At 46.9% G+C, this 12,845-nt stretch overlaps 1 protein-coding gene across 1 annotated transcript; it reads left to right on the plus strand.

Annotated features, from left to right (window-relative positions):
• Window positions 1–676: 676 nt before the first annotated feature.
• sap130a (Sin3A-associated protein a) lies at window positions 677–12,532 on the plus strand. The gene is made up of 21 exons (XM_061780132.1): window positions 677–813; window positions 1,401–1,544; window positions 2,205–2,467; window positions 2,589–2,756; window positions 2,877–3,003; window positions 3,072–3,187; window positions 3,276–3,400; window positions 3,513–3,660; window positions 3,739–3,829; window positions 3,916–4,020; window positions 4,103–4,244; window positions 4,646–4,761; window positions 5,154–5,414; window positions 5,659–5,812; window positions 6,693–6,791; window positions 7,208–7,563; window positions 7,683–7,916; window positions 8,066–8,191; window positions 8,272–8,375; window positions 8,916–9,029; window positions 10,028–12,532. The coding sequence occupies exons 2-21, from the start codon at window positions 1,430–1,432 to the stop codon at window positions 10,184–10,186; spliced, it is 3,123 nt and encodes a 1,040-aa protein (XP_061636116.1). The 5' UTR covers window positions 677–813; window positions 1,401–1,429; the 3' UTR covers window positions 10,187–12,532.
• Window positions 12,533–12,845: the final 313 nt, after the last annotated feature.

Raw genomic sequence — 12,845 nt, forward strand, 5'->3', positions numbered from 1 at the left:
GGCACAACAACAACAACAACAACACTGACTTCATGCTTTGCACCTGTGGCTCGCTCTCATTCATACAAAGCTGTTGTCTGTAACCATGGCATTATGGCACCTCCTGGTGTACATCGGCGGTATTGCGCGCAGGTTGAGAGAGGCGGGAGAGTCGCAAAGGACTGCTAAAAACCTGAACTGACTACATTGTTGTCATTCAACTGAAGTGAAAATAAAGTGCTGCCACTTTAATGAGGCGTACAAAGTTTAAAAATGTGAAAAACCTGAGTGGTGGTAAACAATCTAATCGTGATCTGCTCCTCCTCACTCGTGCGACAACGACCATGCAAGACTGTATTGTCCGAGAAGACCACGCCGTATCGACCTCCCTCACTCGGTACAGTGGGAGTGGTCGACACTTTTCTCGCGCTCCCATTGGTCATTACTCCAGTTTTCTCTTCGGCGATTCGTTGAAGGCAGCCGAGGGGGACGGCTCACCGGTGAATGTTTAGGTTGGTCGACGCATTTCTCGCGCTTCCATTGCTCACAACCTCGGCTTTCTCTCTGCTCATTGGTCGAAAGAAGTTGAGGGGGCCGGCTCGCCATTGAAGTTTGCAGTTGGTCGACACATTTACTGCGATCCCATTGGACAACACCACGGAATTCTCTCCGCCGATTGGTTGAAAGAAGTCAAGGGGGCCGGCTCTCAGTCAAGCGTTCTTCCGGCTTACATGTTGTTGCGAACGGGAAAAAAAGGAAAAGGAAAGACGAATGGAAAAATTGTAATCCAGAAAAGCAGCGTTGCTTAGGAACTCAGCGATACGGTGAACACCTGTACGTACTCCGAAACGCGTTCGCTTGTGTCGCGCGACCGGGCTTAGGTCGGTGTTCGCCTTAAGAGTTGAGCGTTTGGACGTGAGCGAAAAACAGGCGGCACCTTGCGAGTCTCAAGTTAGCTTGTCGCTAACTAGCGCGCTAGGCTAGCAGTGTCTCCCCATTTTACGATGTGAGGTTACCCAAGCATAACCGACGAATATTTAGCTTAAAGTCGCACTGCGCTAACATCGCGTTGGGGTTGTCTTCTCCAAGCGGCCCAAAAAGATGTCGGCACACTTGATAAACTTGATGTTTGGACCAACAAACGCGACCACAAAATCCTCCCCAATGTGAACGTATCGATTCGCTAATGTTAGCCCGGTGTCTTCAAATGTCGGCTGTTCACCTTAACGATAATTAAGCTCAGTTTTTGTGCCCTCGCTCGGCACACCAAGGGTTAATTTTGGAGCCTTTCATTGTTGAGGTGCATGTATACGTTTGTTGTCTGGGTCGCGCATGCGTACACTGTTTCTTTTCAAGTTTTTATTTTATTTTTTTTAATTTTTGAAAACACACGTTTATTGACTGACTTTTTTTCCCCGTAGGTCGTCGAGTGAAATAAAAGAACGTCCGAATGAGCTCCCAGCAATTCCCGCGACACGGGCTGCCAGCCTCGAGCCCCGGGGGGGCTCCCCTCATGCCCACCGGAGGAAACCTGGTGCCCATCAGTCAGCCGGCAAACCCGCCAGGTGAGCAGTGAGCACCCCTCCAGCCACGCCTTAAAATTAGGGACGGGCGAGTATCATACAAGGTATCAGTATGGGCCGATACCAGCCTTATATTAACATATCGGGTACGGGTGAAGACAGCCGATACCAGCCACCGATACTCAAGGCAAAGAAATTGGAATCTGAAATTAAGTCCCGCTGACGGGTAGTCGGCGCCACACTGACTGCGGCGGTTTGACATATTGGCGAATCATCGTGTGCGTCAGAAAGATTCATTAAAATGTAATTAATCAAACGTTCCCAGCGGTATCTGTACTTTTGTATCTGGGAGTAGTCAAGAGGGAATACTCGTAATGTGGTATAGAACATTCCTACTTAAAATCATTTCTCAGATTTTTATTCCCCAAAAATCCAATTTCGGATTTTAATCTATTTTTTTTTTTTCTCTTCGGAAAAAGAAAATGACAACGACAGGCGTCAAAACTGTGAGAAAGTGACCTCACAAATGCAATCCTTAAACGAGTCACTGTCAGATATGTTCCATCACAATATGATAAAGCATCCAACACAGTAGGTCACATCAGTAGAAAAAAAGAATTCATAACTGTCCTTTCTTCCCTGATTTTTCTATGCCTGGACCTCTATTCTCTAAATAAATCTGATTCGTTGCTCGATTGTTAGCCGGTGCTGAAGCTGTGGACGGCGACCAGCAGGAGCACCCGCCGGCGGGGAGCGGCGGGGGGACCGTGGTGTTCCGGGACGACAAGCAGGAGACCATGGTGGTCCGGCCGTACCCGCAGGTGCAGACGCACGGGCAGCCGCAGGCCGCCCCGCAGGCGATTCCTATCCAGCCCGGCGGCCCGCCCGTGGCCGTGGCCGTGCCCCCTCCGCCGGTGCACCTACCTCAGGGCCAGCCTGCGGTCCTCACTGACGGACAGATGAAGGTGAATGAAGAACTAATGTCCTCATTTGTTGTTTACAAATGAAGACAATGGTACCTTGTCTAAGAGTGGAATTCACTCACTCAGGAGAGATATGATACATGCGCAGTGTGTGTGTTTCCAGGCGGTCCTGAAGTCCCCCATGCCGAGCCGCCTGATAGCCCCCGCGCCCGCTTCCAACCAGGGCCACATCCCCATCCCTCCCAAGGGACCGGGCCACATGACGGCCGCCCCGGAAAGCAGCAGCGCCAGCACGCTTTCTATTCCTGTGGCCACCATCAGCGGTCAACAGGTGAGCAAGTGACATCATATTTACATCTGTGTAGGACTTGTTTTTATATCAAGGCCGCATCACCCAGCCATACAGCCATTATGTGTTCATAATGACGCTGGTTGCCTTTGACTGTGTCAGGGTCACTCCAGCAACTTGCACCACCTGATGTCGGCCAACATCCAGATAATTCGAGGCAGCGCGCCCACGTTACAGATCGGGACCCCCGCCGTCCCGCCGCAAACCTTCACGTCACATCTACCGCGAGGTACTGGACATACTCATTTGACAGCGACAATTGGAACTGAGGTTCACTGTATTCGTTTTGCCCCACAGGCGCAGCCGCAGCCGCGGTCATGTCCAGCTCCAAAACGGTTCTCCGACCGGCCACCGGAGCAGGCGCCGGCCCGGGCCAGCCTACTGTGCAGCACATCATCCACCAGACTATTCAGGTACATGCATACTGTGCACCCATACCAACATCATTTTTTTCTTTTTTTGTCTTTTTGGTGTAATACATCTTTAACTTTGCCTCCGCAGTCCCGTCCTACTGTGACGACGTCCACGGCTGTGCTTCCCACCGTGGTGGCTCCCATTTCAGCAACAAGGACCCAGTCCCCCATCATCAGTCCCACTGCCACACACTCTGCAGAGGTTGCTCATGGGTAAGATCGGTCAATATCCAACTAATATCGGAGATTTTTAGTTATAGCCTTCAAGTATGTGGCGATCAATTCTGGCCGCTTTTGAGAAGTGGAGCGGTTTGTGCTTTTCCAGGCGTCCCGGCCTGACCATTCACTCGCCGCCGGCCAGCGTCAGCATCCAGAGATCTCAGACGTCACGCGACACGGCCACGCGCATCACGCTGCCGTCGCACCCGGCCATCGGAGCTCAGAAACCTCAGCCGCCGCACACCATGACGCAGGTTACCCACCTCGATGACAAATGAAAGCTGTGTTCCAACTGAGACTGAAAAGGTTAAGGTTTTCATGTCACCTCACAGAAGCCAATCTTCAGTTCCGTCACGCCGGTCGCTGCAGCCACAGTGGCGCCCATCGTAGCCACCAACACTGTGCCCTCGACCACCTCTATAGGTACACGCTCAAAGTCCTAAATAAACTATTCACAAAAATACTAAACTACTCAAATTCACTCTAAATGCACTGTGTGTTGCGTTCAGGTACCGTGCCCCACACTCAAATGAGCAGCAACACTATTGTCACCATGACAATGGCCTCCCACTCATCCCACGCCACTGCAGTCACAACCTCTACCATCCCCGTTGGTGAGTTGGCTCTCGCTGATTCCGGCTTGTCCTCGGCTGTACGCTTTCCCTCACTTTCACCCCACCTCGGTGTCGCCCGCAGCCAAAGTGGTGCCGCAGCCCATCGCCCACTCTTCGTCCCGCGTGCAGCCCGAGTACCCCGGAGAGAGGACAAACCTCATCCCCATCCAGGGCCATCGCTCGTCGCCCAACCCCGTTACCATGGAGCCGAGAAGCGACAACAGGTGAACTAAACCCTCAAGACTTGTTATTAACTGCCGTCTTTGAGATATTATGAGCTACGGTGAAGTATAGCTCCCTGGTCACATACGGCCCCACATAGCTGTTTTTTCCTCTAAAATTGTTTAATTAACTCATTCATTGGCATGGATGTTTATATTTGTCAACTGGAATCCAACCGTTCACTGCTATCTACACATAAAGATGTCAATTTACATCATATTTATCTCTAGAAGTTCGTTGAAACAAGGCACGTTTATTTAAAAAAAAGAAAATCTCGCTGCACAGTGCCAAACAAAAAGGTCACAGGAATGGCAGGACAATGCAGACTTCTACAGGCCTTGTGAAAGGCAATACTCTTTGTACAGGCTAACCTTTTTCAAACATTATTTTTCCGATTTTCAAGGCCCCCTGTTCCGGTCCAGTTCCAGTATTTCCTGCCGACATACTCGTCGTCGTACCCCCTGACACACACCTACACCCCCATCAGCAGCTCTGTGTCCACCATCCGTCAGTATCCAGGTAGGAAGCACTGTATATGCGTACCGGCTTCATGTCTGTGACAACAGTGGCTTTTCCCAGAAGCCGCAAATACCGGTCTCTGTCTGTTGGGTGTGCTAGTAAACACCAAATTCTGGAACTAAGGGACTTTACCCGCAACGAGGGGCGCCTTTTGAGTTCTAACCGGACACTATTTTCTGTCTGTTGAATCCAGAGTCCGTTGGTTCCGGGTCCGTTAAATCAAGGTTCCACTGTACCTATAAATGGCACAATCGTGCAGCGGTCTCGTATTTTTTCCAGAGCATTATAAAGTCTATGAAAAGCAAACTAACTGTCTTTTTAGCTGGCACTCATAGCGCCACCTTGTCTCGCTTACTTACTTACTGACTTTAAAGCCTCTCCTCCTTTCCAAGTGACTCCCCAAGCTCCGAGTTCAGCGCTGCCCAACCAGGCCGGCGTGGGCGTGGCCACCACCGTGCACCTCAACCACATGCAGCTGATGGCGGTGGACCGCATCGGCCTCCCGTCGGCGCAGATCAGCACCCAGGGCATCCAGCCGGCGCCCATCGGCGTGCAGGGCCTTCACCCGGGGGCGGCGTCCATCGGCCCGCCGGGCCTCCAGCAGGGCGCCGGCGCAGTCCAGCAGCAGCAGCCGCCCACTGAAGCAAAATCTGGTGTGTTTTTTTTCTGTGGACCCTTACCCCAGCTATTCACTGGGAAAGTCAGCTTTTCTTGGGTTTTGTGCTCTTTCTGAAACACCCTAATATGCTGCCAAAGCTCTGCCTGAATAGAAATGTAGTACCGTAATTGGCTGTCAGGATGACAAGCCTCAGAAAAAGTGTAAAAAAAAAAAAAAATCATTTGTCTGCTTTGTATGTTTCCACTGACTTAATTTAACACCCTTTTTAAACCCTTCAGGTGTGGTCTTGGCTGAAGGCTTCGTAGCTAACCCAATCAGCAGCACCACTCAGCCAGTCGGCACCATGGTGCAGGCTCACGGCCAGGGAGGGGCGCCCACCCTGGTGTCCTCGCCGAGACCCAGCATCCTACGCAAGAAGCCCACCACCGAAAGGTGAGCGTCAAAGACAACCTGAGTGTGCATTCGCCAGGTCTTCATGCGCATTTGTAAACTTTTTCTTGTTTGTATTTATTGAACTTCTCTCTTAAATGTTCCATATCGTTTATTGCATTTGGTCTGGACGTACTCCTGACATCATCCTTAATGTATGTCGACTTGTAATTTCCAATTAGTCATCATATTTAATATTCTATGTACCGCTAATGTCCACATTTACATAGTATTTGTCACCTCTAATAAACCATATTTACATCACATTTAATATTCTATACCTCCAGTGTACCACATCTAATGGTAATGTACCGTTAATGTACATATTTGAATTGTATTTGATGTTCTATGCACCTAATGGACCATATTTACATCATTATAAATATTCATGTACAATAATGTACCTCCAATGTACATATTGGAGGTACACTATTGAACATTTAATGTTCTGTACACAGACAGAATATATCATATTTTCTTTGTTTTATAGACTTTTAATGTCCCATTTTAAAATCATATTCAATGTATATACACCTCTAATGTACATATTTTCATCATATTTACTTCTTTTTGTAACCTCTAATATACAGCTCTGGAAAAAATAGAGACCAGAAAAACACTGGACTGTTGTTGCTGTTTAGGCAATTTTTTTATTTTATTTTATTTCTGCTGAATGACAGTATTTGTATTTGTAATGTGGAAGTTATGTTGTCAATAGTTTTAACGAAAACCAAAATGTTAATTTTACTCAAACATATAGCTATGAATAGCAAGAAAAGAACTGATCATTTTGCAGTGGTCTTATGTGCCATATTTATATCATAGTTCATGTGTATGTACCTCCCCTCTACATATTTCTAACCCCTTACTGTTTTGTTTTCAGTTGCGTTCGCAAGACCCTTATTCCCGCTCAGCCCAGTGAACCGAGCAGCGTCAGAATGGAGAGCGGCGTGAGAGGGGCTGGCTCCCCCCGACCCGCGGGGTGAGTCTCTCGCATGCATCGCTTCGAACCAACCGAACCTGCCTAAAGCTAACGTTAAGGGTTCATGTAAAATAGAGACGTGCTGTGGTCATGTTCGCTGCCGAAATCTAACCATGTGGCTAAAATACAGGTGGGCTGCGGTCGTGCTAACTGGCTAATGCTAACTGTTTTTGTAAGAGGTGCGCTGTGGTCATGTTAGCTGGCTAATGCTAACGCTACCTGTATATGTAAAATGAAGTTGTAATGTAGTTGTGCTAATTGGATAAAGCTAACATTGTGCATGTAAAATAGAGGTGCGTTGAGGTCACGCTAACTGTGTATGTCAACTTCCACAATTTGGCCCCTTTTACCCAGCCTGGAACACAAGTTCACGCTCTTATCTATCCTTGAATGCACTTTGACCTCTCTCCCCTCAGAGTCAAACCCAAAGCCGAGGTGCACATGACGGTTGCCCCTCCGGTCGTGGCCGCCGTGGATGCGCTGCCGCAGGGCGGCGAACAGCAAGCGATGGCGGCGTCGGGCACCCCGCACCTCGCCCAGGCCCTGCCCGCCATGCTGGCCACGCCGGGGACCGCGCCGCCCTCGCAGCCCTCCGCCGTCCTCTCGGCCCTGCCCGCTGCCATGGCGGTGACTCCGCCCACCCCCGCCTCCATGGCCAACACGGTGGCGTCGCCCACGCAGCCGGCCCCCAGCAGCACCGCCGCCTGTGTCGCCACCTGCCCCGACGTCAAGCTCAGGCCAGAGGTGGACACCGTGAACACCTCGCAGCCAGGTGAGAAGGCATCACTCGTACCCCTTTTATACAGAGTTGGTACAAGTGCTGTGTAACATAGACGTGCAATGTGATGGACTTTTTTCTTGCCCCCCCCCCCCTCTTCCTCCTCCTCATAGAAGCTAACTCCAACCCTGGCCTGAACGCCCAGGCCTCCGCCCTCAACGTGCCCCCCACGGGAGACCTGATCCCCGGGGCGTCCCCGAGGAAGAAGCCTCGCAAGCAGCAGCACGTCATCTCCACCGAGGAGAGCGAAATGATGGAGACCAACAGCACCGACGAGGAGAAGACGCCCGGGAGGCCCGTCACCGGCAGGGCCGAGCGCAGAGAGTCTCCCCCAAGGGAATACATCGGTACGTAGGCGGCCGATCTCATGCAGTGTTTCTCCTGGCTCAGATTGTATTGTATTGTATCAATTTGTGCTCACGCAAACACTTTCTCTGAAGTATTTACATGCATTTTATGATTCGCTTTCATTTTTTTCCAAAATGTCCCCTCTCAGACGAGGAAGGGGTGCGCTACGTGCCCGTTAGACCTCGACCGCCCGTCACCCTCCTGCGGCACTACCGTAACCCCTGGAAAGCCGCCTACCACCACTTTCAGAGATACAGCGACATCCGCGTCAAAGGTTAGTTTATTTAAACGGACATAAAATGACGCTCGGTTATCAATTAAATGTAATGAATTCGTTTTTTTTGTGTGTCTCAGAGGAGAAGAAGGGCACCTTACAGGACATGGCCAACCAGAGAGGGGTGGCGTGCCGAGCGCAAGGCTGGAAGATTCACCTGTGTGCCGCACAGCTCAGGCAGCTGGTGGGTGATGCGTTTGAAGCAGTGTTTCCCCACATTTCATTGAGCAAAGGCACATATTTGACATTTGAAAAATCTCACGGCACATCACCCAAAAACTACCAAAATACTATATACTGAAACATTCAATTGTTGATTTGAAGACGGTTATCTTTAACTTTGGCGTACTAACACCACCACGGCGCATCCCATTAACATACAGTCAGCGTTAGTCAGCTAACAGGAACACAGAAGCCCTCTAGTTATCCACAAAAGAGTCACCAGTCAGCTTTAGCTAGCTAGCACCACCACAGTGCACTTGTATATTTGCATGGCTAGCTGTAGCCTGCTAATGACCACTTTGCCACACAACACCTCTGTTTATAAAAATCCCCAAAGACTGATAAGGGATTAGGGAATGAGTGTAATGAGCCAGAGTCTTCCCAGACAAGTGGAAGCAGCCATTTTGTCTTCCCTTTTCACTTCGTGTATGCGCAATAGTCACACGACAGATACTTCAGTCCACAGAGTTGACTGGCCTTCCTGGTCTTTTTGTGTTTTCAGTCTGGTTTGGAGCACGACGTGTACAGCCGCCTGTCCTCCCTGCAGGAGGGCCTCATACCCAAGAAGAGAGCCAGCGCAGACGACGACCTGCACCGCATCAACGAACTTATACAGGTCCAAAATTAGTCACGTGTAAAAGTGTTTAACATAGGACAGTTATTCCTCTACAGCAGTACCTTAACTCAAGAGTGCCTCTACTTGTAATTTTTTTTTAGATATTAGCCATCAGTTTTTGTGAGCCAAAATTTGTGTCATGAACAAGATTTGGCTATGCTCGTTCCATGACCATGCTCGCGACTCAAAACACTCGCATCTCAAATTATCTTTCTCAACTGACATGAATAGAATGCCTTTAATCCGTTCCAGCTCCCCTTGCCCAAAAAAAGAGTTTTTTAAAACGAAAACTAGCACGCTGTAATATTTTACTTTATAAAAAAACATACAGTAATGACATGACAAATAGTTTTTGCCATACAGAGGATAAAGAATATATGCCTGTGAGTGTCGTGATACTGTCAACGTGTTGGTGCACCGTCTGTATTAAAATATCAGTTTCTTAAAGACTTATAACATTCATTAGCCCGTCTGTGGCATTTTGCATTGTGTGTTAGCATTAAGCTAGTGGGAGACAAAGTTGCGTGGTTGCAAGAAATACACAATGTGTAATTGTCTGCTTTACAATTAATTTGACGGTCAACTTCAACTGAGAGTAGCAATAAACACAATTTTGGGGAGGAATTGTTCACGATCTGTCGAACTCAAAGAGAGCGCTCATATTTCAAAAATTTTGCTTGCTATTTGAAGCAAAAAATCGGCCAAACGACGTCTTGCATCTCGAACAACTAGGCAACTATGCTTTTGAGGCTAACGTTATTTCTGCATGAAACTCCGAAACTAACTTCAATGCAGACGCTTGAGACCAACATCCCACCAGATGGCGCCAAAGCAATACTTCGGCCATTTTACTGGTTCTGTGCACGTCGTTTTAACGTTTACCTTCAGCATTTTCTGCCTCACTTGTTTGCCTTTTACTTTATTTCAGAGCAGTTCTTATATTTTGTGTTGACAACTCTGAAAGCCTCCTCTCTAATAATTCCTTCCTTTCTCTACAGGGCAACATGCAGCGCTGCAAGCTGGTAATGGACCAGGTGACGGAGGCGCGGGACACCATGATGAAAGTCCTGGAGCACAAAGACAAAGTTCTGAAGCTGCTCAACAAGAACAGTGCCGTCAAGAAGTCATCCAAGCTCAAGCGCAAAGAGCGGGCGTGAAGCCCCCCACTGCCCCTGAAAACCCAACCGGAAGCCCTTTACCCACGCTCAGAATCTGGTGCTACGATCTGCTTCACACAATCACAAGCACCAAACGTGGGCGACACGTGGCTGGCGGGGACCTTTTTAGGACGAGGTTCTCAGTCATTTCTTTTGTTCATTTCCGAAAACCTCAAAGACGATGCTTGCTGACCTAGCTTCCGCCGAAGAGGCGAGGAGTGGTAATGGTAACGTGAAGACCAACCTCAAACGTGCTCTTTTTTGTTTTGATCGGTGCCTTCGTTGTGTTTTATGGATGATTTACCGACCGCCATTTTGAGAAAAAGTGGGATCGTTTGTCACTCTTTTTCCCTCCACTTTGTAGCACCTCTGAAAAGAAATTAGCTCCATTTTCTCCTTGATTATTATTAGGGGAGTTTGCAATTTAAAAAAACAAAAACAAAACTTTTTTGTCATATTTGTTAAAATCATCTTTATGACTTGACTGAAATACATGATTAATAGGATTCATGATTCAAAGTTATCTGGCCCCATCTTGTTTGCTATACAAGAAACCACCACACCTGATCATAACAACCAATCAGAGTAAGAAGGCTTAATTTACGGGGCGTCAATCATTTCTCACACACTCGTGGGCACACCCCTGCGGCCTTGCACTGACCTCTGACCTTGTTACCCCAGAAAAGCACCTTGTTCATGATGGAGCGCTACTATAACACAAAATGGTATCGTTTTGAAGTTTTAGGTGTGGTTTCTTGTACAATGGCGCCTTAACATACAAGGTTCAATTGTTCCGCGGCCATGTTTGTCTCAAATCATCTTTCCCCATAGAAATTAATGGAAAAGCAATTAATCGGTTCCAGCCCTCTTAAAATAAAAACCAAAACAATTGTTTTTGCCTCACAGGAAACATTGTATATAGTATTGTACAGTACCATATTCTATAAAAACACAATAATAACAATTGCTGTGCACATAACCTGCAAATGGAAAATGTGAGCACAAAAAATGGCAGTACCTAATGTATTGTCCTTGCTTTTTCTTCTTCTGTGGTGTCTATGGGCAGGTGGCAAAGCAGCGTAATGGTGTGTTACTGTCACCAACTGATATTGTCCTTCCACTGCAAGGAAACCGATGTGAATTGATGGTGGCCGGATGTAATAAAGATTGCTGCCACCATCTAGCGGTAGGAGGGTCTGAAGTCCACTTATATCGTGAATATTTACTCTTATCTCAAGACCAAAAAAAATAAATCAGCCAAGCGACTGCTTGTATCTCGAAAAACTTCTAAGTCATGGTACCCGTATCGCAAGGCACCACTGTATATCAAATTAGAGAGACAAGATGGGGCTAAAGGTGGCTGATTGTTGTTTTTTGTTTTTCGTTTTTTTTCTACTGATAATTTTAATCATGAACTGTCAACTCATAACGACTCTCATCAAATATGATATATTGTAAAAGTCCCTCAAAAAAGATGTATGCTATACAGTGCTGCGGATCGAAAAAGTCTGGGAATAATTGACGGAAAAAGGGTTTGTAATTGCCTATCAATGTTACACAATGGCAACATAGCAATATTTGTATGTTAGACGTGGTTTGCACAGAACACAAAAACAGCGAATAGGTGAGTTTATGCGATTAACGGAGGATAGGTTCCCCGCAAAAAAATAAAAATCGGCGAATTGGCAAATGTGGAAATGCCAAACTGGTATATGCGGAGCTTTGATGGAATTTACAATTCAACTAAAATGTTGCCCCACCCAAAAGGGCAAACAAAATGGAATTCCAACCATGAGTAAATCCTGTAAGACCAGCGAGGAGTCTGAATGCGAGTGAAGCAAATGATATTGACTTTTCTGCACCCCGCTATGCCAAGCAACTAAGTTGAACTGCGGAGAGGACTTTCATTTTGTCAAGCGATAGCCTTGTCTAATAGAAAAATATTGCTTGGTGTTGTGGCAGCTACAGGCAATTACAAACCTTCTTGAGTGGGCGTCAACTACTCACGCATTTTCACTATTAGAATAGCAGAGGTTCACTATAAATGGAAAATGCGTAATCGGGAGGAATCGTTCATGGGTTTTTTGTTTCTTATTTGAGAAGGCAGAGAAGGAATTGTAATGGAGCGTCCTCATGTTCACAAGGCTGTACATCACTGTTTAAATGTGCTCTTCTTTTGTACTCCCCCTAAAATGGAGACATTTTGTGCCGTGCGATGTGTAAAAAACAAAACAAAAACAAACAAACAGATTTCACACAGAGAGAATTGTAGTGAGTCAGGATCATTCAGCCCAGATGTTGTACATTGTTTTTGTCTGTACGTATAGTAAAAATGCTTCAACAACACCCACTTGTACTCAGATGTCATTCGATGCAAAATTCTTTAGATTTAAATATATATTATTATTATATTCTTTTTTTTAATTTTTTTTTTCTCCACACGCTAATCTTTCACTGTTCTAATCACCAACATTAAACATAGTCATAGAAGTCAGGACATCTTGGGAACCACTTTGCCCACATTCTCCAAATTTCTACTTTTCCATGAAAATAGATGGTGGCTTGGACTTTTTAAAAATCCATAATAGTACCTTTGTTAAGTACAGTTCAGTTGTATGTCACTTTAAAGGACAAAACATTTGAATTCAATTTTTTCAAA

This window comes from Phyllopteryx taeniolatus, chromosome 7, assembly GCF_024500385.1.
Source record: "Phyllopteryx taeniolatus isolate TA_2022b chromosome 7, UOR_Ptae_1.2, whole genome shotgun sequence".
NCBI classification, from domain to species: Eukaryota; Metazoa; Chordata; class Actinopteri; order Syngnathiformes; family Syngnathidae; genus Phyllopteryx; species Phyllopteryx taeniolatus.

Bases quoted from the DNA above. Each gene is read 5' to 3' on its own strand.
- sap130a (XM_061780132.1), top strand. From the start codon at position 1,430: ATGAGCTCCCAGCAATTCCCGCGACACGGGCTGCCAGCCTCGAGCCCC. The intron at 2,757-2,876 runs GTGAGCAAGTGA...TGACTGTGTCAG, and splicing joins CCACCATCAGCGGTCAACAG to GGTCACTCCAGCAACTTGCA. The intron at 3,661-3,738 runs GTTACCCACCTC...GTCACCTCACAG, and splicing joins CGCCGCACACCATGACGCAG to AAGCCAATCTTCAGTTCCGT.